Source organism: Falco punctatus, assembly GCF_963210335.1.
Source record: "Falco punctatus genome assembly, chromosome: 5".
Lineage (NCBI taxonomy): Eukaryota > Metazoa > Chordata > Aves > Falconiformes > Falconidae > Falco > Falco punctatus.
The window spans coordinates 77,804,500-77,831,835 of NC_137584.1; the positions used below are offsets into that span (position 1 = coordinate 77,804,500).

General features: G+C 43.4%; 1 protein-coding gene across 2 annotated transcripts in view; it reads right to left on the reverse strand.

Annotated features, from left to right (window-relative positions):
- The window catches only part of CYP39A1 (cytochrome P450 family 39 subfamily A member 1), a gene marked incomplete at its 5' end in the record, with an annotated part of 27,165 nt that extends 1,526 nt beyond the window's left edge, over positions 1 to 25,639 (reverse strand). The window contains 11 exons of one of the 2 annotated variants that reach the window (XM_080388546.1): positions 1,115 to 1,202; positions 4,841 to 4,929; positions 7,873 to 7,968; positions 8,803 to 8,936; positions 9,960 to 10,050; positions 11,943 to 12,041; positions 13,504 to 13,597; positions 14,460 to 14,609; positions 16,953 to 17,127; positions 18,423 to 18,558; positions 25,463 to 25,639. In XM_080388546.1, the coding sequence (XP_080244672.1) occupies positions 1,115 to 1,202; positions 4,841 to 4,929; positions 7,873 to 7,968; positions 8,803 to 8,936; positions 9,960 to 10,050; positions 11,943 to 12,041; positions 13,504 to 13,597; positions 14,460 to 14,609; positions 16,953 to 17,127; positions 18,423 to 18,558; positions 25,463 to 25,639 (1,329 nt within the window). Of the gene's footprint in view, positions 1 to 4; positions 1,203 to 4,840; positions 4,930 to 7,872; positions 7,969 to 8,802; positions 8,937 to 9,959; positions 10,051 to 11,942; positions 12,042 to 13,503; positions 13,598 to 14,459; positions 14,610 to 16,952; positions 17,128 to 18,422; positions 18,559 to 25,462 lie in introns of those variants that run through there. The other variant, XM_080388545.1, reaches the window with a different exon arrangement.
- Positions 25,640 to 27,336: the final 1,697 nt, after the last annotated feature.

Here is a 27,336-nt window from a genome sequence, read left to right on the forward strand (position 1 = left end):
AAACAAGAAAATTAGTAGAATCATTTAAGTTAGTTAATGGAATTATCATCATGCTTTAGTATTAAGATACAAAAATATTCTTGGAGCTTCAGTCTTAAAAGAACCAAAGCTAAATACCGAGAGTATTTCTTGGCTTTGCTGAAGCCATTGAGTAGGGCCTTCATGGATTACTTTTATTCCACTCTGACAGAGTCTGACAGAGACACATGAGGTCTTAAGAAACTCAAATGATTTTGATTATCTTCGCTAGCATAATAGCCTGTGGGTGCAGACTCAAGTTACAATCCACTCCAGTGAGAGCTGGTGTAAGCAACACACCATCAGTCAGGAAGAAACAACCTTCTTCCATATTCTGGGTGGACTTCCTACCACTACTTGAGATCAACTCCCACGTTCTTCAAGGAGAGGAATTAAATTTTCAGAGCTTCCATCTTCCAGCCTAAAGGGCAATCATACAAAGCCCCTGCCACTCTAAACTTCTCCCTTTTCTCCTTGGAAGTTTAGCTATAGAGTATGTGTGTCATGTTTAGGTTGTGACAGGTAGGTACACTTACTTAGCAGCAGTGCATGTTTGGGAGGAAAAATGATTTTTGGAAAGTGGAAAGGAGACAGTGCATACAGAGGAAGAAGTTACTGCTTAGAGTGGAGACTGCACCACTCACCCTTAATGGTAAAACCTTTCTGTTTCATGGTTGCTCCTTCATTCTTACCCTAATCATTTATCTTCCACCACTCAATATGTAGTGGAAGAGCACCGTGAGTGCTGCATCCGATTTCCTGTCTTTAAAGTATTAATCCAGTTCCCTATTCATTGTTTTTATGAACAGCAGAAAGCAGTAATAAAATCTTTTGTAATATTTATGTAATGATAAGACAAAATACTTTTTAGGTGCTTTCTTGTATAGACAGTGCAGTACTACAAACATTGCTGGAGTTACTCTGGCTTTTCTGAGTTAAAACAAAGATGGAATTATTCATTACATGTTTTATTAACACTCCTCTCAAAATTTTGCTTCATTATACATAACCACAGTTGAGCACGGTTGTTCATCTGAGCGTGGTGAATGAAGGATATAAAGATGTGGAATGCTATATAAATGCACGGATCTTTTACCTCCTTTGGTACTGCATCCAAAAGCACAAATTCATATTTGTATAGGAATAGCACAACGAACAACTGGATTTCCATGATAGCAAACCACCTGCAAGAAAAGGGAGGAAAACATCAGCTGTCCAGCCTAACAATCACACATGGTTTATCATCAGATAAGAAACGGGGTGTCTTTGACAGATTTTACATTACATGTTTTAGTTCTGCCTGAAAGTTTATCGTCAGAAGGAAAATATGCTGTAGCTTTGTTCAGCTTCTGCATTACTCAGCAAAGAACACGAACGCAGCGGCTGTCCCTTCTTTCTAGTGAAACGTTAGACCAACAGTATCCCTCTGACACCCTATTTTAAAACAGCCCCTTATCATTATGGTTTTTTCCACTGTGTAAACATTTACATTCTTCTAACGCTTGCTGACTTGAAGTAACTTCATAGGAGTGAGAAGACAGTCAAATATAGAAAAGGCTATATGACTAATTGTGCTATATAAAGTTATATAATACAGCTGGGAGTCTGATGACATCAGAGTAGCTGTGACAGCGGGAGTTATTATTTAATGCGTCAGCATTAGAATGCAGTATGAGACCCAAGGGCATGATTTTTTTTTTCTGTAACACTCTCAGAAAGGTCTTTCTTACTCAGTCCCGAGAAGATTTCAAATAACTGCAGGTGAACTCCTCTAGGCTATTATTTTTTAATGTTTATACGTACAAGAGCCTTCTGCATTTAGGGACTAGCATGCACCTACGCCAGGTCATAGGATTAGTCACTTGCAGAGTTAGGCATGGTTTAAATGCCTAGTTAAAATTGTGATACTACCTTGCTCTTCTACACAAGTTATTTTCCATTATCTGAAAGAAGCTGGAAAAGTTGGGTAAAGCAACTGTTGGGGAATTCACTGGGAAGAAGGCCACATGACTGCACGTGGTGTCAGCCTGGGTTTGGCCTGGCAGGTGTGAAGAGGAAGCTAATAAGCCCCAGGAGCCCCGCGCTGACTCCTGCAGAGCCATCCAGATCTGCGCACTGAGCCGTCCTGTGCTCCAGAATGGGAGGATGCCTCTTTGTTTTGGTGTAGCATCAGACCCAACTTACCTCTGTGATTTCCCATTGGAACTACCTTGAGATAGGGAGCTTTTGGTGACCTTGGGCTCGGGGGAATGCAGGGCAGGGATATTTCAGTGGAAATCAGCTCAGGTCAGGCAGGATTTACTAGCCCAAATGCCATGCTGGCAGCACCGGGCAAAGGTGGGCTCCTTGCAGCCACTGCGCTGTTTGCACAGTGCAGCCCTGTGCCCTGCAGCATGAGCTCCTGCCTCTGAGCCATCCTCACTGGTTTGGCACGGATGTACCATGATGCAACCAAACACCAAAATGCCTCTAGGTTGCCCTGACAGTGGAAATGCTGCATTTACAGAGGGCTGTCCTCCAAACACACGCAGAGAGGGATGCAGGCTGGCCCACTGACACCTCTGTACCTGCGGCGGTGTTCATCTGTGATCTGTCTGAGCAGCAACGGATATAACCAGCAACCGGGCACAGCACTTCCCACCGTGCCATCTCAGAGTGCTTTTCCCAACAGGCTGCTGCTGTTGCTCTGCTCTGCAAATAGAGGTGCTGAGACACAAGGGTGATACACACATGTCCAAGGGTGGCCAGAGGGACAGCCCAGGAGTGAAAGGCAGGACTGCAGAGCCCAGTGTGTCCTTCTCGCCCACAGCACATTGTAATGAGCAGAACCCATGAGCTTTCTTGCAGCTTAGTTCCCACCTGTCTTTCATATTCATGACTGAGTCCTAGAGCAGTTTTTCCTGTAAAAACTCTGAGTCACTAATGCCTTTCCATTTTATTTAGTGACAAGGGGGTTGGACAAAGATGTCCTTTCTGAAATATTGCCCCCAGTGCACTGCTACATATTGGAGTTGTGCTGGAACTCAGGAGCCCAGCTGTGGATTGAGGTCCTGCAGTAAATGGAGTCTGAGAAGGAAGTCACGACCGTTGTGCTGAAGGGTTTACGATGCCAGCAAAGAATAGGAGACAACAGACAGAGCTATGCAAGATAAGCACAGTAGCACAGGCAATAGTCACCTGGTTAGACAAAAGTAGCTTCGCTACCATCACATTTTTCCTTTAGGTAAAAAAGATCGCACAGAAATGACTTTTGGGAGCTCTTCCCACATCAGTTTGCAGGAATATTTGACAAATAAGTTATTTTCTAGTTTTCCATTTGATTAAATTAGCTTATAATTTCATGATGAATGTTAGCAACGGAGAAATTAAATGTTTAAGACATTTCCCTTATAAATCCCAGTACTGAATCAAATGAAAATGCATCTTAAACTTGAAATATCATTGTTTCATTCAGTCATACCAAGGAAATCTGCAACCTGGGATCCCTTGATTTAATTTCCCTTCTTCCAAAACCAGCATATTATTCTTTTAGAATTATTGCTGAAAAGCATAAAGGTGTGTGTTACCATGTGGACTGCCAAAGGGTTTGATAGGACTTTTTCTCATGTTAGCAAGAAAAAGATTCTCCATCCATTGACTATGTAGAAATGTTATGATATTCTTTCTAATGACAAACTTATTTTAAAGATATTAGCAGAGTCCAGAGAACAGCCTGAACAAAGAAATAGGTCAGTACACATAAACAAGCAGCTTTCAGAAACATTGTTTTGCAGCTTGTGCTGTACCTGCAGATGCCTCTTGTGAGTTCTGCTGTCACCCTTGCCGGGAAAGGGGCTGTGCTCATATTTAGCTCAGGAATATGGCACAAGCCATGGAGGTACAGCAGTGAGTGAGCACTTTGCTCTGGCAAGCCTAAATGGTGAATGCATTTTTATTCATGTTGTTTATGTCTTTAATGCCTTCACAAAGTTTTATCTGACACTCATGTCCGGCCTGCTATAGGGTGCAGATTCAAGAATGCAGATCCTCTGGGACACCCTCTCAATTCCTTGCTCTGCTTGGGACTCTTGAGTTAAATTGACTAGTTTTATGGATTCTTGGTTACTTGCTGCTTAGAGGAGACCAGGTTTTGAAGGCAGAGGACTGAGCATGGAGATGTTTGAACACAGAAATGAGGAGCAGCTGGCTCCCTGGGACTTGTTCCAGGAAGAGGGACAGCAGAGAAAACAAACAACAGAAGGAATGCAGGAAGCATCGAGACTGGCATTGCTGGAGGAGTGAAGAGAGGCAGGATCTGCAATTTAAGCCGTTCTGAAATCGTGTGGGCCTTAATGCAAAGACAAGAGTCAAACAGAGAGGAGCCAGTTAAGACATTTGAAGATTAGCAAAGATGTCGATGACATCATAGAGGATGGAAAAAGTGTCTCAGACCACCAAGAGAAATGTTCTTTAGGTTAGTTTAGAACCAGTTTATGGCAACCTCCACGCCTCTGTAAACTGGCATGTTTGTAAGTGCAACAACCCTCCCCAGATGAAAAGATGCCTCAGCAGCAGCAGAGTGAGGCTGATTTCCTCCCTGGGAGATATCCTTTGATATAATAGAGTCAGATTCTACTTTTACATCGTGACTTTACCTGTCTTTTCCAGGAATTAAACCACTTTCAAATCAGTTAAAGAAGGTCCAGATAATACTGAACATTAGGGGACTGACAAAGAGCAAAGCAGTGAAAACACTTTACCTCCAAGTGTAAGAGGAGCCCCATTCAAGAGAGTTGTTCTCTGCAGGGTTTGGGAATAAATAAACCCCAGCTGTTTCACTGACCTTCCTGGACACTGATGCTTCCCTCCTCCAAATGCCACAAAGCTGTCCAAGAAAGCATTCTTCTCTAAATTTGCCTCTTTCCAACGATCCTGTGGGAAGAAACTTTTTTTTCCAAATCAGCCTTATATAAATAAAGCTTAACTTTATTTCTCCAGGCTAAAAATGACCTTGGACAGCTAATCCTCAATACAAAGTTGCACTGATGCCATTTTTGTGCATTCAACCTGTTGGTGGTAAGAGTCTGAATTCAAAAGGCAGCACCTACTCAGGAAAAGAAATTAGGGTCACATTTGAAACATACTTGGTGCCTCAAAGTGCTAGAGAGGTTTTAAAAATCACCCTGAAAGCATTCTTCCTGTACACCCCCCCCCCTCCTTTTTTCTAAATCCTGGATCTTGAGCTATTGAAATGCCTATAAAAATGTGACCATCTCCTTTTAAGTAGATGCACAGTCAAAGCAAATGTTCAACCAGTACCTTCCCTCAGCCACAAAATTGTATCAGGGTGCACAGATGGCTCGTGCAGATCTTGCTCAGCAGCCATTTCCAAGGTGCTGTGCACAGACAAACGCAAGGTGTGTGAGCCGTAACACAGGTGAGACGCAAGGATTGCAGAGTCCCATTCTCAGGTGCAAGCCGGTGTGTGAGAAAAAGAACTATTTCCCAACAAAACCAGCCTGTCTGTACCCTGAGGGCTCCTTGCTCCATCCTGAGCTGCTTTAAGAGAAAGGGAACAACACAAGGAATAAAGCAATATGGGCTAAAGTTTGTGTGGGTGACACTGACAGAAGTAAATCTCTTGAATGCTGAGTGACAAACTATACCAGCTTCCAGAAACTCAGTGCAGCTCTACCAAGGCCTTCAACTAAAGCCCTGTCAAGTTTATGGTGGCTACCTGGTCTGATGAAGCTGTCTTAGAGGTGTAATCTTGTGGGTGGTTTGGTTTTTTTGTTTGTTTGTTTGTTTGTTTGGGTTTTTTGTTTTTTGGTTTTTTTTTTTGGGGGGGGGCGGTTCAGCTATGGCTGTTTTCTGAAGAGGAAACCTATTAACATCAAAATCCAATAAAAGCAAGAAAAAAATCTCAGCGGTGCTGAAGCAAGGTGATACATTTGGAATGGCAATGCCCTATTCCTCATGGAAGAAATGTAAATTTCTAAAAAACAAACTAGCTTGTTTTTTTAAGAATTATGTAACTAGAGGGTAATGCATCAGGGTTTCTGCTTCGGATTTCAGACAGGCAGGAATTGTTATAAGGGATTTTAAATTGGTGAAGAGTTTGCTAGAAGGGAAATTTTGTTTAAATTACTCCTTAATGCATTTCTATAAAAAAGACAAACTGTTCCATATCAGCTGGTGCTAAAAAGAGCAGTTTACAAGCCTGCCCACGCGGCCACCTGGAGTGTAATAATAATCAAGAAACTCTAGATGAACTACTGAATTAGCAGAGCTAATATCTACAAGAAATCATCTGACTGGAAAGACCAGCGAACCTAGGTAAATACATGGAGATGAGCTATACAAACAAATGAGAGGAAGAGGAAAGTACTTGGAATCATAGCATCATAGAATTGGTTAGGCTGGAAAAGACCTGTAAGATCATGGAGTCCAACTGTTAAACTAACACAGCTGAGTCCACCACTAAACTGTGTCCCCAAGTAGCACATCTACATGTCTTAAATACCTCCAGGGATGGTGACTTAACCACTTCCCTGGGCAGCCTGTTCCAATACTTGACAACCCTTTCGGTGAAGACATTTTCCTAATCTCCAATCTAAACCTCCCTCGACACAACCTGATGAAACAGCCTCTTGTCCTGTCACTTGTTACCTGGGAGAATAGACCGACCCCCCACCAGCCTACAACCCCCTCTCAGGCAGCTGTAGAGAGCGATCAGGTCCCCCCTGAGCCTCCTCTTCCCCAGGCTGAACCCCCCCAGGTCCCTCAGCCGCTCCTCATCAGCCCTGTGCCCCAGCCCCTGCCCCAGCCCCCTGCCCGGCTCTGGACACGCTCCAGCCCCTCCACGTCCCCCTGCAGTGAGGGGCCCAAAGCTGAACACAGGGGTCCAGGGGCGGCCTCACCGGTGCCCAGCGCAGGGGGACGGGCACTGCCCTGCTCCTGATGGCCACACTCTTTCGCATACCAGCCAGGATGCTGATGGCCACCTGGGCCACCTGGGCACACAGCTGGCTCATGCCCAGCCGCCTGCTGACCAGCACCCCCAGGCCCTTTCCCACCAGGCACCTTCCCAGCCCCCTGCCCCCAGCCTGTAGCGCTGCCTGGGGTTGCTGTGACCCAGGGGCAGGACCCGGCACTGAGCCTGGTCGAACCTCGTGCCATTGGCCTCGGCCCATCGGTCCAGACCCCTCTGCAGAGCCTCCTGCCTTCAAGAAGATTAACACTCCCCCCCCAACTTGGTGCCATCTGCAACCTGACTGAGGGTGCACTCAGTCCCCTCGTCCAGATCATCGATAAAGATATTAAACAGAACTGGCCCCAGCGCTGCGCCCTGGGGAACACCGCCTGTGACCGGTCGCCAGCTGGATGTAACTCCATCCACCACCTCTCTCTGGGCCCGGCCAGCCAGCCAGCTTTTAACCCAGCGTAAAGTATGCCCATTCCAAGACATGAGCAGCCGGTTTCTCCAGGACAATGCTGTGAGCAATCATGTCAAAAGCTTTACTAACATCCAGGTTGATGACATCCACAGCTTTTCCCTCATCCACTAAGTTGGTGACCTTGTCATAGAAGGAGATCAGGTTAGTCAGGCAAGATGGGTTCAATCAGGGGGATCTTTCCATGATGAGCTTTGAATCAAGATCAAAGTGACATAAAGTATTACCATATTATTTGCAACATATAACTGAACTTTAAAGTCTTGCTTATTCCTACAGGCTCCTCTTTTTGTGCATGTTCTATGTATATACCACCATCCCCCAAACCAACTTTAAGCCAATTTGTCTGTGTGCTTTTGTTGTGAAATGAGTGAAGAGGAGAAAAGACAGCAAAATACTCACACTAAGAGTGACAACTTACAGGTTTGAACATTTCTGGGTCAGGAAAATATTTTGGATTTCTGTGCAACCAATACGGTGACAACATCAGCATGTCACCTGCAGGGATGGTGAAATTCTGAAAAGGAGAAAAAAACTCTAAGAAAACAGAAAAATCACAGATTCAACTCACAGTCTTTCCTTAATACTTCTATTCCATCAGCAGAAGATCCTAACAGAGGACAAGTGAATGTGGTAAAGCCGCTATGGGCATATTACATGTTTGAAGCTGCTTCTTACTGTTGCCATTTTTTTCCCATAAAAAAAGTCATAAACAGTGGAGAAGATGGAAAGACTATTTTTGTTCTAATTTGTTTTTTTAGGTATTGAAATAACAGAAACATGATTTCTGTCTCTCCTGTTTCTTGATGTACCATGTGAGCTGGTACTTTTTTCTAAATCTTTTGTTAAACACTTCCTACAGTGCAAACAAATTCATAGAAAGTCTCATATGTCAGTAAACCTTTATGGGACTTTAGTATGAAATAGGCATGAGTGCTGATTCTGTAAGATAGTGTTTTTCTCCCAAACATTTATTAGTCCGACTTCTGAATGCTGGCATTCCATTCTGAGTGGCAGTGAAGAGGACGAACAGAAAAGAAGTTTTATCAGTCACTAAATCGTGGTCCTTTCTACTATACTTGCTGTGTCTGATTACTACTTCATATACCATCAGCACAGTATCTCCAGCTCAATTCAATACAATCTAAAATCAATTCAAAATTAAAAACAAAGACTGAGCAAGAGAAGCAAAACCACTGTTAAATTAGTGATGATGAATAATTCTATTAAACAGTTATGTGAGACTGTGGAACACCTCTACTATTTAATTTTATCCAGATCTGTTGGGAGATTCCTTTCTAGACAAATCATACAGCTTCCTTTTGGGGGGAAAAAACCGAACAAACCTCACCTGAATTCTTATTGGGTTTACTACTTTCTTGGTGATTGCACCTGGAGACCTCAGCCGTATGGCTTCCAAAGTGCACCATTTAATAAAAGGCAGCTTCTTAAGGTCCTCTTCAGAGACTTCTAGCTGATCTTTACCTGTTGTGGCATGAGAAAGATGACTGTGTAAAAACTAGACTTCATACCTGTTCTGATACACGCTGACATGTCTTGCTTTGGAACTTTTGACAGAATACCTCAAGACTTCAAGACCTTGCTTACACCCAGAAATTTTCTTTATATTTCAAAGTAAATAAATGGACCAAAATCAGTACAATTTAAGGAAAGCCACTGAAGATAATCTAGTAACTCTGAGGTAGGTGGAGATACAGCATAAACAAAGGTCATCTTTCAAGTTGAGAGTCCTTGGACTTTTTCAATACTTTGGTAGGACATTGCATGGAAATCTCTGGGACTGTAGGCACCAAGACAAGAAGCCATGGCTGAGCTCCTGGGCTGCGTTAACACTAGTGAATGAAACAGGGCCAGGAGAAAAGCTTAAGCACTGGTTTGTGATTTTCCTTATTGGTTAATTATTGACACATTCCTCGATACTGTTTGACCCATGTCAACTAAGAGTCTTCCATGAAAGTCTGAGCATGGTTCAGGGAACTGCATATGTGAGTGACTGCTCCCAGTAGACGACTGGTTTTTGAGGGAAAGAGATCAGTCGTGGGAGCATGAATCATGCCAGACAAACTGCCCTCAGATGAGGCAAGAGAGAACAGGTCCTGGCCTGTTTTTCCACAGAATAGCTGTAACTGGTGAACATCACACCATGAAATGTAGCTGAATTGGGAAACCTCGTCTGACCCTGTCATAGATGCATGGAAAACCCACAAGACTAGTTAATACAAATCTAGGTCTAAATGATAGGTGTGGGACAAAGAGACAAATACATATGGCCCTTTTTCTACCTTCTTTTGCTAACATCAAAAGTGGTTTTGGTTAAAAATGTCAAGCACATGCTGGGTAAGGAACTCAGAGCTGGACTCTGTGCTATCACTTGTATCCTTAGCAGCAACATTCGTTATTCCTAGCATTGAACCAAGTGTGCTGTGTGCTGGGCCAACACAAATAAATCATTTCTAGGTTCCAGAAAGACAGGACTAGATTTATTACCTGCTTTGCCAAAAACAGAAGCCAGGTCTTCCATGATTTTCTTGTAAATGGAAGGACAAGAGAGTATGAAAACAAGGGTCCAAAATGCAATCTAAATAGAGATGAAAGTACTTTAATTCTGGAATATGGAACAGAATTACAGTATCTTCATAGCAAATCACAGAGGCAGGTGGAAACATTTGCATATTTTTGTGTGCCTGTTGTAGTTGGGGCACACAGTGAGCTGTGCTTCCCGGGTAAATCCACATCTAAGGGCTCAGATCCTGGGAGATTATGTCTAGTCATCTGCTGTGTACTTATCTTCAGCAAACATTATATGGCTTTGGCTTTGAGCTTTGAAACACTGAATCCTTTCTTTAATTTCAAATAACTAGGTGTTAAAATTAATTACTAAATCATTGTGATTAGATTTAGCTGCATGACTGGAAAAAAATAAATACTAAATTCCTACCAATATTAGCAGAAATTATGTTAAATAATTTGCAGGGCACTGTCATAGAGTGACACTAAAATGGACAGGAAAAGTTTTAATTAACAGGAAAACAAGCAGTAGTATATCCCCTTTAGGAATAATTTACTAACTGATTATGCAATGAAGTTGAAAATCAAGAAATCTAGGAAAGGAGAAAATCCTCTTAAGTAGGATGAAACCAGAAGGACTTGCAGCACTGCCAGGAGTCTCCCTCCTCTTGCTGAGCTAGCAGGAGATGCAGCCTGCACACAGATCTGGTCACAGGCCATCTGTGCTGGTGAGGGATGAGAACTCTTACTGTTATTTCCCAAACAGCCCCACGTGGATGCAGCCCTCCTTCTGCAAAACAAATATGGTAGCTTAGTTTTCTTGTACAGCACCTGGACGATGTGGCTTCACTGCATGGGCTGAGGAGGGATAATTGAATTGTTTCAGATAAGAGGGTCTAATGGACTGGTAAAAAATCCCCTTGGAAGGTGAAAGGCCTTCTTTTCATCATTCCAGTCACCAGAACAGTAGTTGTGACTATTCTGAGAAAGCAAAATATCTGTATGTCTATTTACAGCTGAATATTACAGAAGTAAGTAATGATAGGGTTGTGGAAGGAATGTTAGTTATCCTGATATCAGACAGGAGGCCATGCCTCTCACTCATACCAGCACGTGAATCCACAGAAACTTCACTGAAATGGATGAAATTCCTTTAGGGTAAAATGTAGTAATATCCAGTCTTAGTAAAAACCGTAGATCTATCCATTAGGAGTACATATAAAAATAACTCACTACCATTTTTTTCTAAAGCACATCTGTAACAGACATAACTGTGCTGGAAAGAGCTTAGTAGTCATGGTAAATAAAGGATGTTTTTGCTGCTACGGATTTTTCATCTGAGAAATTCCTATAAATGTCTTTGGTCAGCTTAAGCTATGTTAGATGTATTTGTCTTGTTAGCATGCTTATATCTGTATCATTAGTCCATCAAATCTGTTTCTAATATAGACAAAACTTAAGTGGCAGCAGAATCAAACTTGCTTTTCTTCCCCTAAAGCCACACTGGCATTTGTACAGCAGATCCCCCAAAGCAGAAGAGCCAAATTCACTCAAGGATTTACACACAGATGAAGTTACGCTATATTACGCTTTTGATATTCTTTACAATTGGCAACACCAGGCTATTTAAAATAGTCTCTACTCTATACAGCCACAGTGCTTCAAAATAGAGTTAAATGCTCTTCACAGCTTAAGACTGCGATCTTAATAGCTATTAGACATGTTCCTGCAATATGATGATAAGGGACATCATAATTTAGGAAAAATACAGGAAGAGCTTTTCTTGTCATTGCTTCTGTGACATTGCAGCCTGGGTATATTTGTAGTGATGCATGTGGGCGTGATAATCCCTTCTTTGGAATACATGCTGTGTGTGTGACCTCTGGTTCAAAGTCTTTTCTTCCAAAATACAGGCTTTTGAATAGGATGGAGAGGAGGTGTTCCTCTAGCTGGTGTACTTACAGGGACAGCATTTGCTTGGGAAGCCCAGAGCATTAGGACACCGTAATTGGGAGCTAGATGTTTTCCTTGCAAGTTATCCAGGAGATGATGCAGTAGTGTCTGTTAGAAATAAAAGATAATTATGTGTATTTCCAAAAATATATATCAATCTAGTTTAGGGTAGGGCTTACTAGAATTCAAGGATATAACATAGACAAAGAGAAGTAATGTTAATTATGGTTTCTTTGCAGTCACAAAGAGAAGACAGCTGTTAAGAGAAAGTGAGACTCACTCAAAGGCAGGGGGGCAGAAGTCAACGCACCACGTGAATCCCTACTGAACACTTGCACTGCATTTCATTTTCTTACAGTTTTTAGGGGATTTGGTTCCCTCACTCCCCATTGTTGTTTGTACATGGAAGAAAAATCTCTATTCTTTTTCAGTTCCTGCTCTAATTCTCTACTTCAAAGAACCTGAAAATGGCACTGAACCAGCTGAATGAATGGAAATATTCTCTCTGTTCCTGCCAAAAAGGTGCTTGTTACGAAAAGATGGCCTGATATATCTGCAAACTCCCTAGTTCCAAGTGCTTTGTTAGTGACCTAACCAGTGACTTCAATGGCTTGATATTCTTTGAAACTATAGCAACTGTGTGATGTTCTGGGATCAGCTTTTGTTTATGGTATTTCTTTAAATACAGGGCAACCATGCATTCAAGGCAAAGCTTCCTGTCTGCTTTTTAAGAGAGGAAAAAAACTGACCTTGAAAAAAAAAAAATGACTACTTCTATTTCCAAATTCCCACCCAATCTAAGGCACTGGGTTCATGCCTCCTAGTTCCTGCACCTTCTTACCTCCCACCATCCCCTCTCCAGCCCTCTCTTTCTTTCCACTATTCTGGTTTACTTTATGAAAGAAATTATATTGGTATGTAAAGCTTTTAAAGTCTAAACAAAACCTGGTTTGTTTAGTGATCTGTTCTATAAGCATTTGGTAGATCAAAATTCCCAGGCCAGACTGCTGTCGCATTTGTCAGCCGTATAGACAGAATTCCTGCCATAGCTAAGGAAAATAACCAGGGGACAACTTATCACAGCTTTGACACAATCAATATTTAGGGTACTTGGCTTCCAATCCAGTAATCTGCTATTTTCTACTAGTCTGGCTGCTGGAGGATCTACTCACTCTACACCAGGGTTTAAAAATAGTACATGTATGGTTTTGAAATTTCACAGCACTGTGCCCTCAGGGAAACAACTGAAGAGGTCTTTCTCTCACCTCTTTCAACTGCGATACTGGAAGCTTGTGATGGGTCGTAGCTCTGAACCCTTGGCTTAAAGTTCCCTAGAGGAAGATGTCGGTTCTCAGAATTGTAGAAAATAAACTAAACTGAGGAGTAAGAGACCCAAATTTATGAGTCTGTCCTAATGTAGGTGACAGCAATACTGGACAATTAAGGTATAGCTATAAAAGCTGACATATTTGGCTTATTTCTTCCAGTACTGAAATAATTCCTGCCCTCTGTCACTTCAGTCAGAATATATACAAGGAAGTCATCTTATTTCATAGCCTCAGATGTTTACCTTGGATGTGGTCTCTGAAGGGTTGGTCCTTTCAGCATCTGACACTACTTTCTCAAATAAATTTAGAAGCCATTTTTTGGATTTAGACCAGTTCCTGTAAAGAAAAGCAATCAACAAGAAGTACTTAAATGAGGCAACACAAACAAAAGTTCCTTTTCCATGAGAAGGGCTCTTCGGTTTTTTTCCAAAAGCCCTGGGGCAGCAGTCAGTTGATGAATACTCAAGTGTCAGTCTGACTGACAGTAGTGTTGACACGAGGAACAGCATGTCCAAGACCTTCACCTTGGCCAGACTTCATTTTGCATCCAGGACCTGTGACTGCAGACTCCTAGATTTTCATATCCATTTCACTACAGGTTTTCATTGTGGCTTTGGAGAGATTGGCCTACCATTTAAAAAATTATTCTCCCTAAGAAAATCAAGGCCACAGTTTTAGAGCATACTTAATTCTTTTTGAAGGCTATTTTGAGGTGCTTACAGCACTACCATGGCCCCGAGAGCACGGATAGGCTCTGCATGCGCTTCCTTCCCTTCCTCAGGGTTTAGTTGCCTCTATCCAAGGTCAAGTCTGTGACAGTACAGCCACATAACCTGGGATCAGTCTGCTGGAAAACAGCTAAGGTGTGTGACAGAGCAGAGAGATGCCCCGTTGGGGATCCCTTCAGCTCGTGACTCACATTTAGGCTCAGGCCTTTCCCATTTCCCAGTTCTGCTGCTCCCTGACAGGTGGACCCTGCCCATCTGAACAAAGCTGTTTCTGCTTTGTGCCAGGAAAATGCATGAGACAAGGTCAGAACTTTTTTGAAGCATCTAGCTGAAAACCTGCCTGACCCAAGGACACACCATCAATAAAGACAGTACATCATCCTCCGGGGGAAATGTCTCCCATGGCTGATATTCCAGCAAGCATAATGCCTCTAATGGGTACACGACGAGCATCATCTCTGCTCCGTTACCTCAGGAAGCACTCAGGCATCTGAGAAGCGTATTCAAAGTCCTCATCGTACTTCTGAAAATGTTCTTCAAACTCCTTGATTTCACTCTGACTTGTTGGGCAGATGCCTTTTCCAAACAAAGTGTTCACCACCGCTGGATACATGACGTGCCTGCAAGGACAAGATCCCCGTGACTTACAGGCCATAGGGAAGCTGCAGCAGCAGTTTTAGGGCAGAACACAGCACGTTGAATTACCAACAGCAAAACTGCGGGACTCAAGCGCCATGCCAATACGGAGGGGCTGGCCCAAGGCTCATATCTCACTCACACCCTTATCACAGATTTTAAGCAGAGGCTGGGAGATGCACAGACCTCAGACTAGTTTTCTGCATGTGGCTGAACTTTATCACTTAGCGTTTGGTCACTTGAGGAGAAAGGCTCTGGCACACTGAGGTCCCCTTCTCCTCAGTATCTCTTATTTCAGGTTATCCCACGAGGACCTTGGGGGCATTGCACAAACCCTTCTGCCACCAAACACCCTGGGAAATCCTTCTTTGGGCTACAGCTTTCGTGGACAGAACAATGCTCTTATGTTTTGTTTTTGTCTCAGCCCTTCCCTGTTTGCGCCTCTGTTGTCCTGCAGACTCTGAGCTCCTTTCTTAGACCACTTTGCCTGTACTCTTGAGCTCTGAGAAACCCTTATGCAGTCTTTGCTGGGTTCCAGTTACTGCTTCTGTACGTTTATTTTGGGCAATAGTTCTTTCACTTTCTTGCTTTTCTACATATCATAAGGAAGCTGGAGCCACCTGCTGGCTTTGTGGATTTAATTTTGAGGCAGCTACATAACAGTTATCCAGAACATAGCATTCCACTTCTTTTAACCTGCCTTGTTTGGCAAAACTGTAAGAACAGGTCACACACACACACCCAATTTACTGTGGATGACTTTTATGCATAGTGTAGTTTATCATCTAGCATATGACCATTTAAAAAAAAGAAATTAAACAAATAACAGCTGACTTGGATGCCATGACAGCCATGGCAGTGGGAAGAGCACCCTGTCCCCAGGGCTGCATCAAGGATGCAGAAGGATGGGATGCCCCATGTAGGACTTGTATGCCCACAGCACCACTGACTCATTGTGGACCACGGTCTGTGCTGGTGCCAATACAGAACACCAGGTCCACTCCTGCCCTCGGAAACTTGAGCCCAGGTGAAAGACCACAGATGGATTCTGATACGGGAATAACGAGAAAATGTGAGCCAGTATTATCGTACCAGGCAGTGGTGCACCACGCTACTGATTTGATGACTGTCCATTTTTTCCACAAGAAGCAAATGTGACTTTGATCTCAGAAGACAGGTTGGGGAACACCATGGGATGTGGGGGCTGGCACCCCATTATTGAGACCACTGGGATGAGGGCTGGGAGGTTTCAAAGCCCCGTTCCCCGAAGTTTTTCCCCAGCTAATCCAAACTGCAGTAGTTGAAGTGACAGATGCTCAGTGTTTTAGCTGCAGTAAAAAGCTGTATCTTAGTTGCATTATGCAGAAGAAGCAAGCAAAAGACAACCTGTATGTGAGACGTTAGAAACAGGTCCAAGCCAAAGGCAATATTCTGCTTGTAGTCCTGACAGGTAAGAAATAGACATTGTCCCAGACAATCAGGAAGGAGTTAAAAGCTCTTGTCACGTGAAATTGCTAGTAAAGGTATTTTTTCTGCATGAAGGATGAAGTTCTGGCAGCAAAATCAGTTGCAGAGGTCTTAAGTTTTGGGCTAAGCTTGCCCCAAAACATGCAGGCAAGGTTTTCATCCTGCTGAAGATCAAGCATTTTGTGCGTTCATAAATTCTTTATAAACATGAGGCTTTTATCCCATCTTTTGGGAAACAGGGTTTGCTGGAAGATGCTGTGTTTTCTTTTTATTTCCAAACAGGTAATTCAGATGATCAAGTGTCACAGCACTATCCAAATTTGCCGGCTGCAACAAGGCTTTTACCACCCCATACCAGGTTGACTGCAATGAGTAGCTCCCACACCTTGCCCTGGCACAGCCAGCCACCCACCCCCCACAAGGTTTCAAAAGTTCATCTACCGTTCATGCTGTTTCTCCATCCTCTTCAAGCCAGTCCACCTGCTCTTCACCTCTGCTGTGTCTGGATTCTTCCTTTTCTAGGCTCCTTTCCCAGCCAGCCTCTCCTCATCCAGGCTCCCTGCTTCTCCCTCTTCCAGGTCTCACTTAATCCAGAACAACTCCTCATACAGTCCTTCTCGTTCCTACCCCTTAGAGCTATTTCACTACTTAGCAGGAACCAGCCACAGCTGCACATTATCCACATCAGCCAACCCACCGCCCCTGAAGCCAGCCCACAGCTGTATGTTATCAGTGTTAATTAACCCAGCTTCATTCCTCTATAATTCCTCTACAATCAAGCTCCACCTGCTTTACAGAAACATCTCTGCTGCCGTAGAGGATAGTCATGCATTAGAGACGGGCTTGCAGAGATCCCTTACCTGACCAGGTCATTGAGGTCGCCTGTGCCCCCTGTGCCCAGATGTGCCATGTGCTCATGTAGTTCCTTACACAAAGTGCCCGTGAACATGTGCAGATTGGAGGGACCCATTTTTCCTTTCATCATGCTGTAGAGATTACCGTGGTTCTGATAAAATGCTTCTGCCGGGACAGAAACTAAATACAAAAAGAAACAAAAAACGTTTTGGAAAGTAGGCAAAATAGATTTTCACTGAAGGGTAGAGTGAAATTTTTTACACATAACTTGTGACTCTAATTTGAATGCTTTAACCCTCATTTTCCTAGAGTGAAATTCCCAGAAAGCTTCTGTCTAACCCTGTAAAGATTTTGGTAAGCCCTCTGCTTCTACCAGTCTGTGTAACATCTTCCTGCCTCATGAAGCTTCAGTGCCAAAATCGACAATCCAGAGATTTCCACCCGGCATCAGTATGGATGTACAGAGGCGTGCATGTGCTCCACAGAACTGACTAAAATGAAAAATAAATTAATTCAAGAAAAAAAAAGTTTGGGTCTTCATGCTATAGTAGTACATCCTCTCAGTCAGACCGTGAGAGGCTGAGAAAGCTGAGACTGTTCCACCTGGAGAAGAGAAGGCTCGGGGGAAACTTATCAGTGTGGGTAAACGTCTGGTGATAAAGGAGATGAGAGCAGGAGGCAAAAGGCACAAATGGCAACGGCGGAGATTCCATTGAGACATAGGAATGTTTTTATTGTGAGGATGGTCCAATACAGGAACAGTTTGCCCAGAGAGGTTGAGGAGTCTCCATTCTTGGAGATCCTCAAAATCCAACTGGGCACAGCCCTGAGCAACCTGCTGTCACTGACATTGCTCCAAGCAGGGGCGTGGACTAGGTGGACTCCATCAGTGCCTTCCAGCCACAGGGATTCTGTGATTTAATCTCTCTGGCAAGTTGCTTCTCTCCCATTCCACAGTCCAAAATCGCCAAACTACTCAAAGAATTCCTATCTGCATAAATTCACATGGATATAGGCACGAGCTGATGGAGCACGCCATTGTGGATGGCACATATACCTCATCACTTTCTAATGACTGTTGTACTGCAGGGTTACAACTAATTATTGCTACAAGATGGTCTTCAAACTAAGTGATAGGACAACATACTATTGCTCCAAACCTGGTACACAGAGGTGTAGTGTCTAGCCACAGAAAAGGACCTGATCTCAAACTGGGATTCCTTGATGATAAAAGTAGTAACAGTCTCTGGATGAGAAACCTTTGATCCCTTGAGACTGAGTCCAAATCACCCTGCAGGCTTATAGTGCTGGATCCCCACGAAGGAATTTAATTTCACCTTTATTTTATAGCATGGTCATGGGTTAAGATAAGCGTTTAAGGCATGTTCAAAAAGGCAATGAGCTTTGGATTGGGGTTTAATGTTCCTGGGTAACTAGATTTGATTCCCATTAAAAAAGAGCTAGGTCTCATTTACCTGTGTTCTCGACAGCTTGTTGTACTGCCTGTTCAAAATTTAAGTCTTTTGATTTAAAAAATGCTTCAGTGCCTTCTTCCTCAGTCACAAAAGTAAACCGTTTTCCCAGAGCAAATATTGTGAATACAGGGCCATGCTGGAACAAACAAAGATTTCACATTACTGCATTGTTAACGCGTTTGGCAGAAGCCCCAAGAGGACATCAGTGCTGCTGAGGGGTCAGGAGGGAGGACTTGGTCCTTCCTGCTCTCTGTGCACCTTGGTTCAGAGGTACACAAAGACGAGCATGAATCAGACCAAAATCTGTAGACTTACAGACCAGAGGGGAACACCATATGTGCCTGCCTGACCTCCTGCAGAGTAAAAGAGTTTCCTTTTCTGATAGTAAAATTTTATATTTGAATGACATTACAGTTCAAACAGTACAACCTACCTGGATTTAAAGAACCCGAGTGATGGATTACCCACTGCCATAGCAAAGTACCTGCATTGTAAAAATTCATAACCCTACTTACTCCAATTAACATTTTTTTAACAAAACCTCCCACTTCTGCATCTGTTTCAGGTGGGGTTTTTTTATGTTGTTCCTCCCACCCCCCACCCCCACCCCCAGTTTATAGGTTCTGCTGATACCAATGATTTCTTTCTTGCATGGGTGTTTAAAGATTAATAGCTAAAGAAAATAGCTAACAAGCTTTGAGCAGAAGAGAGAGAGTTTGTTGAGATTTATATTCAGGGAAAGGTTTTGATTCCATAAATCATTCTTTCATTTTCCCTTAATCTATTATCCTAGAGCCCTCTCCAAACTTTCAGCAATAGGGCTTCACTTCTGTATGAAAAAGATCACTGATATTTGTAGGTAAAGTAGCAAACACATATGCACTACCTACTGGCTGTCAGATTTAGGCTTAAAAAAATGAAAATTAGGAAATGAAGCATCTTTGGCTTAGTCAAGGCAATTTCTGCAAAAGCCTTGGAAATCAGAAGCCCGGCATTTACATTTATATGAGCACCACTTTCTTTTGGCAAAGTTACTGTACATATGGAAATGTTCAGGGTTTTCATGAAGTCTCTACACACATCATGGAACTTGATTTTCTTTTCCAGGTTACACTGCTGACAAGGGTGAGAAGAGTTTTCTGTTGATCTGTTTGGAGTACTGAAAAGCCTCGAGCCCACCTTGCGCACATGGTTTATACCACTGACTTTGACCATTTATTTTGTTGCCTGTGACTGCATTGTAAAGCCTGCTTCATCAAAAGCTCTTTGAAGCCAAGGAAAAGATTCCTCATGACATCAATTGAATTTTGATTGTGTCCTTCAGGTGTAAATTACTAAAGAATGACTGTTTAAACTCTCTGGGTGATAATAAATAAAATACTGTTTTAATAATAACTAAATTGCTAAGGTTGCTTTTTTATGGATAACAGCAGGTCCTCATCATCAGGCTGGGTAAAAATCAGTGAATTTGTACCACGTTTGTTTTTAAATTAGAATTGTTTAAGACTTTGAATTAAGATTAAAATGTACTTAAAACTAAGTTCAAAATAAAATTAAACCTGAACCAACAGCAACTGCAATAAAACTTAATTATTCAATTAAGGTCGCACTCAATTAAAGATTGGAACACTTTATTTTAGATGATTACATGTGAGCAAGATGTCTAAGCTGCCCTGATAGAGAATAGAGATTGAGTCTGTGCAGTCAGGGGAGCCTAAAAACTGATTCATCTGACCAGCTGCTGCACACCTCTGTGTAAGGTAAGCTGCACTACCCTTAGCCTCACTGACAGGGCTGACTGCATGTCCACTGGCCATCGGGAAAGCTTGGCCATCGTGTTCACCTGTAAACAACTACACAGTTTGGCTTTGAATCTCACCAAACTCCTGCAATCTATTCACAATAATTAAAATTAAACCAATATTTAAAAAAAAAAAAAAAAAAAGGAAATAAAATAAAGCTCCATAACGGACCTCCAGAACAAGCCAGCTTCATTGAACAGCAGTGATGGTGGATATTCAAAGACATCTTTCAGAAAGCAGAATTCTGTGTCCAAACAGGAAATTACAAATAAATATTATATTGGATAAATTATTAAATGTAAAATCAAAATACTAAAAAAGGTTTAAGGATTAAACTGCTAATGGCAATCCCTGTTCCAAATAATAAAGACTTTTCCAAACATACCAGATACAGGAAGTCTCCCAGTATGTTGCTGGGCCTGATAAATGCTCAAAGAGTAAAGAAACCCGGTGGGGAAGCAATCTAAATTAGCAATTACATCAGTTTAAGGCAAATCCCACCCTGGAGTCTTTCACTGCGAGTAACGGACTGAGACCTTGTTTCAAAGGAAGCATTAAGTAGAATAGACTTCAACATGTGGTAGGTAAATCGGTGATAAATATTTCAAAACCCCAGAGGGATTAAAATATGAAGCTGCAGAACAACCTACCGTGGTCTGTGAAATCACCGCCAGCAACAGGAGGATGGGCAGGCAAACACATGGTGCCTTTCTAAAAGGCTCCTGAAGAAGGACCTGGGAAGCCCCAGGCTGAAGAAGAGCCCAATATAGCTTTTAGGAAGACATAAGTGTGTATGGCCTTAAACATATTCCTAATTCATTCCTTAGAAGAAGGAATTAAAAGTTTACTCATGATCTGGACTCATTTAGGAGTCTAAACTATGAGGAAACCTAGAAACATCACAGAAGAAGAAGGCCTAAAAGAATCATATTCTGAAATTACTCTAAGATCTATTATACGAGTGCTAGTCATTAATTTAGAGCTCTCATCTTGCTAGGAAAGGAGCAGAGAAAGGAGAGCAAACATCTAAACCCATCCTGTGCCCACACCTTCAACTCACTGTGTGTCTCTGACCCTTCCACCTCAGCAGGGTATACTGAGCTAGGAAAGGCAAAGGGATGCACAGCAAGCATGAACGACAGTTTCAATGAAAGGAGACTAAGTGGACTTAGATCCCAGGAAAGGTGAAAAGAGAATAATTATTCCCAGTTTCTCATAATGTCAAAGGTCACGGGCACCTACTAAAAGGCAGCTCGTTTAAAACCAGACAGAATACATTCTTCATATGACTCACAGTTAAATTATGGATTCATTGCTGTGGGATGCTGTGAAGCCAAAATTATACACAGAGTAACAAAAGAGATTGGGTTATCATAGTCAGATCATCTGGATGCAAATTTCAGGCCAGAAAGTTTCTGTATTATTCATGACCAGAAGCTGGGAAGAAAAAGCAGAAGGCAGCATACTCTTATCTGGGTGTGCTCCTCACACCCTGGTACTGAGCATCCACTAATCGCTGCTGTTTGAGACAGACACCTGAATAGACACTTTCCATTTGTCGCAGTATAATTAAGCTGATGTTCTAATGCAATAAAATCAGCTGCTGGAATAAGCTGCCAAGCAGTTCTGCATTTACCATGTTGTGTTATGGGCAGGTACCAGCAAAGCGTAGGCATCACCTGCCAACACTGTGTTCCAGTTTGCTGCCATCTGAAAGAGTGTTTAAGGACACCTGATGACATACAGAGATACAGAAAGCACAATAAAAATCCTCTTAGGATTTAGGGCCTATGAAGCTGCTTTCACTCGTGAAAGCTCTGTTTTGTCCACAGACTGGGAAACACCGCACAAAACAGCAACGCCACGATGAGAGGCAGAGCTGAGCCTACGTGAAAGCAACACTGCAGAGAAATAAAAACTTCAGAAGGATGTTCTCCAAAATCCCAAAGGAAGGAAATCAGGGAAACAGCTATTTTTCCCAGGGGCGCTGCCAGGCAGGGAGCAACCACTCTTGGCTGAGACAGCTGCAGTTGTTACGACTCACGCTGGGCCGGCTCTCTCCCTTGGCATGCACATGCACATGGGTTAAATGCCATGTTCTTTATCTCAGGGACTTTAGAATTTTGATCTTCTGTGTGTGAGACCAGGGTTGCAGACCATTAGAGACTTGACTGTGGACGCTGTCTTTGGAAATTCTCCACCAGAAGCCTTGTCCTCTTCTCCATTCCATTTCCCTTCTACCAAACCTCATGCAGGATGCATGTCCCGTGGCACGTAAGCCAGCGAGCCATCCCTCACGCAACCACACACCGAGAATAAGACTGAGAGGCATCTAGCCGAGTCCTGAGATATGGCACCATGTCCTGAACGCAATCAACATGCTGAGAGCGACGTATGGATCCACAGGTCTGTATGAGAGTGCAGAACAATCTCATGGGTTTAACTGAACTTTTCTTGTGAGCTTCATTAGCAAACTGATAAGAAGCATTTGAAATTCCTTATTAACTCTTACCATGTTTATCAGGCAAAGTGAGGAGCAACATCCTTTGAATCCAGTATTTGACGTTGCATGGTGGCTCTGGTTACCCACCCTGCTCATCCCAGACCACCTGCAACACTGCTGTAACTAACTAGGCAGCTTTAGGAGGAAGAGGTGGCATCTTTTTTTAGACCAGAGATTAAATATTTCATTAGGGCAGGGGATCTTTCTTTTCTTAGACACACTAATGATACGAGGGGAAAGCCAGACGATTCTTCCCGCCCACATCATCTTCTGTAGGTGGAAAACAGAAGCAGCAAATTTCAGGCAAAGTGTGGGTTGGAAGCAATGGAAGTCAGGTGTGTTGCTCCAGGGGTTGAGAGAAAAAGCAGCAAGGGATATACACAAAAGGGACAATAATAAGAAAGCTAACTCTTTAAGAAAGAAAAATAAATGAGTGTCACTTTGACAGAATGAAGAATTAAACCAGGGGAGGAAATTTCTAACTGCGAAAGTCCTCCCTGAAGGTAATGACCCTATGGAGCTGGAGAGGTTTCACACTGCCTAGAGCCTGTTTCTACACTAACTTTTAAGAGGAGAGCTTGCTCATACTATGGACATTTACCCCTGTTCTGGCAATATGAAGGAGCTTGGCATTATTGCAGAAGTATTTTGCAACACTTCTATGTAATGCCTGTTAACAACCTCTTTGGCAGCAGCACCTGTTTTATTTGGCTGCACTATGCTACAGTGCCTACTCCTTCAAAAAGGAGCAGGCAGGAGAAGGCTTCTCTCTCCTGGCCTCAGCATGTCGTGCCGGTGTGGGAGGTGGCAAGGGAGAGGGATGTGCCTGGGGTGTTCAAGGACAGGAACGGGAGAACAAGAGAATAGCCCTGCCCAGGGACAGGGAGACTGCTGGACGATCGTGCCTGTGATGGAGAAGGCCCTCTTGTCCCTGGAGGCACCCAGGGAGGTCACAAATTACCAGGATGCTGAGTTGCTGGGCTAAGAAAAAAGTCAAAGGAAAGGTCCTATCTGCAAACACACAGTAAAGGGGAGATATTTAAGAAAGCCTTATTTTTCTGCTTTGCTTTTCAACGGGTTTTCTCCCATTGAAAATATCTCTTTTTCTGGTTTTTGTCCCAACAAAACCTGGGGTTTATAAAGTCCTTCAGGTGTTTCTAGTGTGTTCAGATGTGTCAGCAGCTGCCATAGCACCACCAGCAGCCTAAAGGGTCTCCAGGGAAAAGAACATCCAAATGAATGGACTGGGAGCCACTGAGTTTGCATTTCTACTTCAATACATTCTTTAATATGTAAAAGTTTTGCTCATTCAATCTGTGAACAAACCCCCATAAAGGTTTGTTTTAAAATTTTGTCTAAGAGAACTTGCTAAAAGCTTCCTGGGGAAAAAGGCAACTGAAGTAAGCTTAAATCATGGTGCAACATCTGTCCCCAAAAGGGGTTGCACTGGAAGGGACAGTTTGGCAGGCTGCTTTAATCTGGTTGCCACAAGGATGTGTTTTCAACAGAACAAGGAGCTTCTCTAACAGCTTTGTATGAGAAGATTGAAATAAACATTATGATTGTTTTTCTTATATGAGGCTTGATCAGTTTATTTAAGGGATTATATGGCATTGTTCCTGAAATAGTAGGAGACTGGACTGGAATGAGTTTTCTTCCAGTCCTACATTTCTGCCCTAAGACAAACATACAAATAACTGATCATGATATGCACAGATGAAAGATACAGGAAAGACACAGTAATAGAAGGTTAAAACTGGCCTGTTCAGCTCAAACAAGCCAAGGAACTCCAGATCATACACGTGAGCTTACTCTGTGGTGCACCCAAGGTGCTTTAATACAAGACTGACAGCTCTTGAGGTTCTTGCACCTCACACTTCAGCTGATTATACTTGACCCTCTGCTTTCATTTAACACCACAAGTTTATAAAAACCAAGCCTGCAAAGAGGTACTTACAAATACGGAATCTAATAGTTCAAAATGAGAAAGCAAGTTTTAAACATCTATTATTATTTTTTTTCAGATTTCAGGATGTTACAGTGTTTTCACTTTTAGTTAGTTTCTGCAAGTAGTGGGCTGTGCAGTCCTTCAGTATCCAACACCTGAGGCTATTGCCTGACGATATTGCAGTAGCAGGTGGTATCATCACTGAATGACAATGGCAAATGGGGCTTTATGTCAGTATTAGCTGCCTAGAAATTAAGCACCTAATCTAAATTACTCATTTAGGTGCTCTCTATCACACAGACATAGAGAAAGGAAGGCATGTCCAGGGGTAAATCTTCACAGCCACCTTTGGTAATTTTTTTAAGATGGAAAAAGTTGCCTGCCAAGCATGCCTGTGTCTCTCTTGAACGCTGAGGGACAACAGCTGGTACTCAAAAATCCCACCTAACTTTAGGCATGCAAATAATTAGTCTTCTGGTCCCGGCACCTGGCACAGGGCTTTCCACATCATCTGAAACCGAGATTAACATTTAGCCCGACTGCAAAAGCAAAAGAGCAGAGGTGCTGGGTCCAAACGGGATGATGACAGCACAGAGATCATGCCTGGATCAGATCCACAGCTTCACAACGCTACTGGTGCAAAGCCGGTCTTTCACCAGCTAAACACTTCTGACGTGACAAAATGTGACAGGAAAGGGGCAAACAGCGCAGAAGTTTCTCCTCGCCTTTCCCCTCGCAGGCAGCTACCCTGAGCACACCCCCCTCGCAGGCACGCCACGGCCATTACCTTGCTTCTGGCTTGCTCTATAAACTCCAGAGGAGCTTTCCCAAACTGAAATGCAGCTCCAAACCAAGGGATCCAGCTCCTGATGCAAGGAGGGGAGTCCGGGTTTCTCAGCTGAAACAAAACAGCCTTGACAATAAGAAGTCCCAGGACTGCTGCCAAGAGGACAGCCAGAGCCATTTTGCCCCTTCACTGCCGGCCGCAGCAGCTGCTCTGCCTGCTGCATCACCCAGCACGGCTGTGGCCAGGGCGCCCGCCTCAATGAACACGGCCTCTTTTGTCACTCTTGCCAGCTGAGCACTGCCATGGAGACAAGATGTCAAAGCACCAAGCAGCCCAGGGGACAAGCCCTTGTTTTGGGAAAGGCAGAGCCAATTCTCCTCTATACTGGGACGAGGACCAACTCCACCGCTTGCAAAACTTAGATGTTGCTGTGACAAATCCTTGAACTTTGCACCAGTCGCTGGAAGGCTATCCAAGCAGCCAGGGGACACAGCCACGGACACTGGCAAAGCACCGCATTGCTTTCTTCAGGTTTATTTGGTTTTTGTTGGTTTGGGGTTGGTTGGTTTGTTTTTGGTGTTTTGGGGCTTTTTTTTTTTGTTGTTGTTTTGGGGGGTTTTTTTGCTAATATCAAAGCAGAGAGGCTGTGATTTGGAGATATTTAGCTTTCAGCAAGGCAGATGGCAACAAACTCCTGCAGGCATCACCTGAAGCAGTAAGTCTGTTGAAAGGTATCTCTCCCCTGTCTAAGATCATCTCATTAAAGGCTAGATGTGTCCAGTGTCTAAGGAGCAGAGAAAAGCTTCAGAGGCTGAACCTACAATTCAAAACCTGCTTGTGGCCCCTGTAATGTCACTGCAATGCCAGGAGACAAGATTTCAGAGAGGTCAGATTGGTTTCTTTGTATGTGTGGAAGTGGCACACCAAAATTACATACAGAATTCATCAAGTATAAAAAAACGCTAGGAAATACTATCACAGTTTACCCCACCCACCCTCAGCCAGGTTGAAGAAACACAAGACCAGGAGGAGGAACTGATTGATCAGGTTAGTGTGCTGCTGTTCAGAGGAACCTCAACAGGCCCGAGAAATGGGCAAACAGGGACTTACAGAATCACAGCATACCAGGTTGGAAGGGACCTCAAGGATCATTTGGTCCAACCTTTCTTGGAAAAAAAATGGCTTCATGAAGCTCAGCAAAAGGAAAAGGCAAGTTCTGCCCCTGGGTAGGACCAGCCCCATGCACCAGCACAGGCTGGGGGCCACCTGGGTGGAAAGCAGCTTTGCAGATCTGGGGTCCTGGTGGACACCATGTTGAATATGAGGCAGAAATGCCCCTTTGCATTCAACAGCCACTGGGCTGTGTTAGGAAAGGGTTGGTAGCAGGCTGGGGGAGGTGATCCTGCCCCTCTGCTCAGTGCTGGAGAGATTCATCCAGAGTTCTGGGTCCAGCTCTAGGCTCCCCAGTGCAAGAGAGACATGGACAGACTGGAGCGAGCCCAGTGAAGTGCCAGGAAGTTCATAAAGGGCCTGGAGCATCTGTCATTTGGGGAGAGGCTGAGAGAGCTGGGACAATTCAGCCTGGAGACGAGAAGGCTCTGGGGGATCTTACCAGTGTGTATGAACACCTGAAGGCTGGGTACAAAAAAGATGGAGGCAGGCTCTTCACAGCGGTGCCCAGTGAAAGGGCAAGAGGCAGTGAGCACAAACAAATACAGAAAATTCCACTTTTTTTTTTTTTTTTTTTTACTGTGATGGTGGTCAGACACTGGAACAAGTTGCCCAAGGAGGCTGGGGAGTCCTGGGAGACATCCAAAACCCAGCGGGACACAGGCCTGAGAGCCTGTTCTAGGTGACTAGCCAGTCTCTGGTCC